The sequence below is a fragment of the Pholis gunnellus genome (genome assembly GCF_910591455.1).
Source record: "Pholis gunnellus genome assembly, chromosome: 1".
NCBI lineage: Eukaryota > Metazoa > Chordata > Actinopteri > Perciformes > Pholidae > Pholis > Pholis gunnellus.
The window spans coordinates 16,328,074-16,335,132 of NC_136528.1; the positions used below are offsets into that span (position 1 = coordinate 16,328,074).

Genomic DNA, 7,059 nt, shown 5'->3' on the forward strand with positions numbered 1-7,059 from the left:
CTCTCTTGTTCTCTCTCTCTCTCTCTCTCTCTCTACGTCCTCTCTCTCTCTCTCTCTCTCTCTCTACGTCCTGTCTCTCTCTCTCTCTCTCTCTCTCTTCTTCCTCATCGTTAACTACAGTGGAACGAAGCCTCATTTTGTAGACTGGCTAAAATGCTGTCGTGCATTTTTATTTATTAAAGAACTTCAATCAGAAGGATTTTATCCTCTCTTCATGCACTTCTCATTTTTTCATGTTCTCTCTTGTCTCTTCCGCTCCACCACCTCTCCTCTCTTGTCTCCCTTGATCTTTTCCTTCCACATCTGTTTTCCTTTTTTCCGTCTTCTTTGACATCTTGTTTCTCCTCCTATTGAAACATATTGCCTATTCTCTCCTCCAAGGTTTCAATATTTTTGCTATTTCTTTACCATTTAAATATCTCATTTTTTCCTTTTGTGAAGCCTATCAACCCCTTGCTATCCTTGCTTTGTCCTTCTTTCTACTCCTCTTTTTTTTATTGTTTTATATAAATTAATTATACTTCTTCTTTTTAAGCTCCTCCTCCCCACCACCCCCCACACTTTTCTGTGTGTCTTAATGCCCGCTATATAATTTCATATAATCTAAAATGCATTAATCTGTATGATTATAATTAACATATCTGATACATGTTTGCGTTTATATATACATTTGAGTTTAATGTTAATGAAGCCCTCTTCCTAGACACAGATTTTTAGACCATTTGTGTTCCGTTTGATTCAAAATAATTAAATTACATGTTAGAACCACATTACGTCTGCCTGACCTCTGTTCTTTTCTTCTTCCTGTTTCATTATAATCTCAGGACAACACTTTGCTGTCTTCTCCACCATTGTAATAATTCAGTCATGCCTCAAAAAATAACTATTCTCAGTTTCAAAAAGACAAAACAGTGCTTCAACCTGTCCTCGGTTAATTAAAAACAAGCTTTTAGATTTGCTGTTGTTCATTTTGATAACAGAAGTTAAAGGTGCACTTTATGTTCAATTTGTTTGAAATAAAGAAAAAAGGACTACATTTCAATGATAGGTGCCAGTTAATGTCTACTACTTCCACGTCTTCTCTTCCTCTTTGCTTCTCAGGTGTATGGTCGAGCCCCAGACATCTGATAATAAACACATCTGCGGTGGAGTTGTACTGGGATCAGCCATTTCAGCCAAATGGACACATCTCCCAGTACAGACTGAACAGAGACGGTCACACTATTTTTACTGGAGACCACCGTGACCAGAATTATACTGACACTGGACTCCTGCCAAACCGCAGGTAGAGAGCGATCACTCGCACACTTCACACACACACATGAATGTAAACGTATTTGAGAGTGTGCACATATGCAGAGTCAGACATGCATAAACACACTTCACTTGTAGCTTCAGAATTAATCATCCCTTTAATTCCAATATTTTCCCATTTGAGTGTATGTGTTTATATTGGGGTCATGTTTTCTCTTTTATCGTCCCATCCATGTCTCTCTCTCAGGACTGCACTCTGTATATGTCTGTTTGTGTCATTTAATGAGCAAATATTTGACATGCCCATGACAGATGCAAACATTACCTCACGCACACACATTAAAACACAAATCAGATTTGGCTTTTGCTTACAGACAGCAGTGGAGCGGAGATTTTATTTATCTGTTTATTTTCATTTAACCTTTATTAATCCGTGTCTTTTTTCTAAGATGGATTTTCTGTTTTAATTATGAGAGTGTAAAATGATACCCCCCTTTCCCTCTCTCCTGTCTCCCCCTTTCTCTCCTTGGCCTTCTCTCTCCAGAGACTATTTCTCCTTTCCCCAAATAGAATACTTGGGATAACACCCTGCAGTACTCCAATCTCCTCTCTCTGTGTGCGAAAGAGAAAAGAAAGAAAGAAGAAGATAGGACTGTATGTGTGTGTGACGTTTAATTTTCCCTAATTCCAGATAGTCTGCCAGAAGGCATTCCCGTCTCGACCCTTCGCTTCTCATCACTTGTCTCGCTTCCTATTCACTTTTCTTTCCTCTCACCCTCCCATCCTTTCCCTATTACCTCATTCCTCTCCTCCTTCCCTTCTTTTCCCAATTTAGCCCTGCACCAAGAATTACACAGGGAGCACCGGCCCCATTATCCAGACAGTCTTGTGTGTGTTTTTGCCGGGCGCGTGTGTGTGTACCCACGCATGCCTGTCTGTGTGCGCATGTGTCTGTGCGTGAGACTGCTCAAAGTGGCCATTGATTATTTATGACAATGTTGATTAGCTGTCACTTTGCTTCGGCAGCCCAGGAAGTGTCTAAGATGACGAGAGAATTAACCTATTCCCTCTGGCTGGCCCCGCAGGACACACACACACACACACACACACACACATCCACATCCAAACATCCTCTCACCCATTACCTACCACACACACACACCATTTTATTTTTGATATCCCAAGGCGGTGTTTACATTTAAGTAAATATCTTCCAGTGATGAAGTGTTTAAATTCATTCTCCCACTGAAACCTTATGCCATGATAAAAGTCTCCCTCTCCATCACACTCTGCTTTGCTCTCTTCCTCTCAGGATTTCTGTCTCTTTCTGTCTCTCCTCTCCACAGCTGGTGTGTCTCAGTGAGGTGTATTTATTTATGTTTTTCTCTTTGTGTGTGTCTATGAAAGTAACATATGAGTAGTTTTAATACCTTTACCTGACTGCGTTCTAACTCACTGCAGAGGTGCTAATGGCCTGCTGTTTAAAGCGCTCTGCACAGGAACAATAACCCAACACCACCGCCTATTAATGCATGTGTACTGGACTTTATAGCAAATTAAAGGCTTTTAATGTTAAATGGTGGCCCACTTAGACAGCTAATGTAGGCTTTAGCACCAGCCAGCCACACGCTCTTAAAAGGGAAATCTATCTTATGATGTCATGGTCGAGAGAGGTAAAGAATGGAGAGAGAGAGAGAGAGAGAGAGAGAGAGAGAACCGTATGAGTTTACACGCAGACTTCTATTTGTCTGGCTTGCAAGAAGCCATGATTTCTGTGAGTTTTTCCAGTTGTCGTTTTAATTGATCAATTAATCACAAATTTAAAGTACAAAAGTCCTAAAAGGCCAGTGAGGAAAAAAAAATGGTGATCCATGTTCTCAGGCAAGTACTACCGAGTTGTTCTTAATAAATGTTTTTTCAATACTTAGACTTAATTCTAAAAGTGACCGAATACATTCCCCCCTGTGCTAATGCAAGGCTGGGGACTCTGCTCTTGTATATCACTGTTTCATAAATACATATATCGTATAGTTTTTCCTGTACCAATCCCAACGATCCTGTTGCAGTCATATTCAACAACGCTGATGAAACCCAGACGCTTTTAAATACATAATAACTGCGAGAAAAAAAACTGATTTCCTCATCAATGAAACCACTGTGTTTGCACAGCTGGACTGACCTTCCCTGAAAGTATAATGCGCAGCTGAGCTGAGTTAGTTGTTGTACAGTTTGTCTCCAGCACAATACGCACGGCATTGTTCTTTGCTTCCTGACCTGAAAAGTATTTGCAAATTCACAAACCATAGAAGAACGAACCAAACAATGTAGAATACAGTATCACATGCTGCTGGTAGGCTTGAGCAGCTGATTTGCTGCTGATGGGAAACAACATTTTTGCTGCCATAATTAACTCTTCACAGTGTGACAATACACCCTAAAAACAGCATAAACCCTGGTCTGCAATGCTTCCAGTTTGAGAGCCTCTTTAACATTTAGACCTGATGCTGTCCTGCTTCATGTTGCTGGCTGGAATCAATTGAAATATATCAGTTAATGTGGTATGTTAAGTGAAGTATGTTTTGTGTGAAACTGCCCCGTTAACATTGCCTTTCTGCATATTCTTTCCTTCTCCCTTGATCCCTCATTTCTCTGTGACCCTCATCTGCTATCTGCTTCCTCTTTACCTCGCCATCTCCTTAGGTATGTGTACGAGCTGGAGGCCAGCACAGGGGGTGGGACCGGTGTGAGTGACAAATATGTTATACAAACACCAGTCTCGTGCCCCACTGGGATCCAACCTCCCCACAATGTGACAGTGTTGGGCCCCCACTCCATCTCTCTTGCCTGGACCACTCCTGGTGAGTCTAAATGGATTGATGGATGGAAATCATTTTTAGTGAAGAGTATTTAGTTTGAATTACAATGGCGTTACGGATTAGACACTGTGTTTTGGTTTCTGATGATAAAACTAACTTGTTGATGTTTGTTAATGAAGATTTATATAAACTCAGGTATTCTGTAGCAGCGCTTAATCACATGTGTATTTCTCCAGATGATTTGTGTATGGAGCTGTCACATTTTTTAAATGTATACATTACATATAATTCAAACATTTAGACTTAGAAACAAAGTAAAACTGATAATTGTTCAATTATCCTGGGGACTGTTGAGGAGCATATTGACGATATCATTAAACAAAAGAACATTTTTAATTAAAATTTCCAGAAAAACATTTCCAGAACCAGAGGCTCCTTCCACGTATCAACTCTATTGATGTTTAGATGCACCATTAACCAGTCAAGCCTCTGACCTATTTTGTCAATGCATGCACAAACTCACTCTACCACGGCTTTATGGTGGCATTGTGGGTAATTTAGTCACTAAGAAGTGATCCCAGAGAGCCAGAGGGGCTCAATCCAGTGTTTGTAAGAAATTAAAATCTGTTTTCAGAGGGGAAGACTCCATTTGACTTAACCTTCTAATTTATAGATCACTAAACATGCACTTGTCACACTGCAGCAAGAGCTTTTCTAAATAAGAGGAGAATTCTTTCATTCTCACTGGAACTGGGAAGAGTGTTACCATGATATAGTTTCTTATTACAGTTATTTTCCAGAAAAAAAGGTTTACATAAAGAGATTTCCCAATAGTCTAAATAACGCTAACCAACATTAAAACAATGTTTGTCACAATTATTGGATTTATCGCTACAAGGCAGAAAAAAATAAGATACTCACAAATTGTTCCTGTGAATGGCTTCTTCCTCTGATATGAGGACAGAGAGAGAGAGGGGTCAGACTGAAACAAAATCCCAGAGTAGTTTTCCATTCACCTTCTGGCCTCTCAAGACCTGGACACACACATACACAGGTTTACACGAGCATACACTCACGGCTGAGTTTCATGCTTATGGGGCAGTGATTGTCTGCCCTAACCCATCTATCATTGACTATTACTCTCTCATTAGGCTGGTTTCCTATCTCAGAAACCGCTTATAGGGCCAACTAGCAAAGACACTTCACTGTGTTGTGTGTGTGTGTGTGTGTGTGTGTCTTTTGTTTCTGAATATTTGTGTCTGTGTTTATGCATGCATCTTTATACATGTGTATTTTTGTGTGTGTGTGTGCACATCACTGTGGAGACATTTCCATAGGCAGGCCTATTCTATTGTCATTACGGGTTGATTTTAAAGGTGAGGAAATATCGGCTGGGTTCTCACGCTTGGTTAACTCCCTGAGCCCAGAGTCTGGAGTGTTTTCGGCTTGTGTGTGTGTAGGTGTGTGTGTGTGTGTGTGTGCCAGAGTCTCTGACAGTGTGACTGTCGGTGTGTACGTACATGCACATGTGTTTGTGTCTTCATATGCATACATTGACTGCCAAAGCACTGACGTATGGCTATTAAAAATACATTTACTTTCAGATCAATTCCTCCATCACTGTGTTTGTGTGTGTGTGTGTGTGTGTGTGTGTGTGTGTGTGTGTGTGTGTGTGTGTGTGTGTGTGTGTGTGTGTGTGTGTGTGAGAGAGAGCACTTTATTTGTGTGCATGATTTTTGTTGTATGTAAGTGTGCATTTGTAATTGTGGGCATCATGTGTGTGAAATAGGAGATGGCAAAACAGCTGATTGGTTGTAAATAATAGAACTTAAATATATATATCGCAGACGATTAAACATCTATGCCAGAGCAAAATACTGATCAATGGGAGATGCATTATGATCTGTGTGTGTGGGTGTGTTTGTTTGTCTGTGTTTGTCTGTGTGAGTGTGTGCGTGCGTGTGCGTGCGTGTGCTGAAGTCAGAGGTGTGTGTAGGTGTGTGTGTGTGTGTTTAGGTGCATGTGTGCATATGTGAGTTGGGGGGTGAATAATTGAAGTCTTTCATTTGTCTGGTAATCAGTTCGTTCTCGAGATATCCAGAGTTCATGAATGTTGAATAACCCATCACAATACAGTTGGCCTGAATTATGGAAAAACCTCCGGTGAGAATATTAACAAAGTCGAGGTGCGTGTGTGTGTCTGTGTGGGTGTTTCTGTATGTATACATTGGTGTGTTTTTGTCTGGTTGTGAGACCAAGGTGCCAGGATTGTGAAGGCAAGATCAGTTTTAAGACAAAAGTATGAGGAAGTATGTAGGTGTGCTTGCCGGAAATGATATATTCTACAGATAGTTACTTCCTTTATTACGTTTATTCATATCCAACCATTTGAATACAGACTTAACATGATCAAATACAAACACCTGGTCTTAACTATTTTCTGTATTGTATACAATACAGTTCTGTCATTATAAAGTTACTTAACATGTTCAAAAACTGTCTGGTAGCATGGAGTAAGACTTCCTTGATTGATGCTATAAGTAGTGATCTAAAAGGTTGTATTGTGTCTCAACTGACTACTCTTTTTTACAACTTGAATCGAACATTAACCTTCAGATGTTAAAACATATCTTGCCACTGTTTTTAAACATTTCTGGGCATCAAGGCAAATGTAGGTCGTTCAGGTGTAAAAGACTTCACTCATCTATACCTGCGCACTGTCGATGATTTGGTGGCAATACAATAGTACAGCATATCTACAACTTACCTCATAATGTAAGATAACTAAAAGTGGTAGCACACCTTTTATAAGTACTGCGTTTATGGTCAGCTTGGTGTGTCCTTTTGGATTCATGAAATCTATTTGGGATATATGTACTAAAGCAAAAAACACAGCTAACTAAAGATAATCATACCCCGTGGGTCTTTCTGCTTTTCCTCAGCTCAGCTCAACAGCAGCAAGCCTGTAAACTACATCATCCTGTTAAAT

At 40.1% G+C, this 7,059-nt stretch overlaps 1 protein-coding gene across 1 annotated transcript in view; it reads left to right on the top strand.

Annotated features, from left to right (window-relative positions):
* ush2a (Usher syndrome 2A (autosomal recessive, mild)) overlaps positions 1–7,059 on the top strand; it is a gene marked incomplete at its 3' end in the record, with an annotated part of 191,303 nt that overhangs the window by 155,726 nt on the left and 28,518 nt on the right. Inside the window, exons 68-70 of the mRNA XM_079186116.1 lie at positions 1,102–1,285; positions 3,955–4,112; positions 7,013–7,059. The exon at positions 7,013–7,059 is cut by the window's right edge and continues 112 nt beyond it. Coding sequence (XP_079042242.1) covers positions 1,102–1,285; positions 3,955–4,112; positions 7,013–7,059 — 389 coding nt within the window. The remainder of the gene's footprint in view (positions 1–1,101; positions 1,286–3,954; positions 4,113–7,012) is intronic.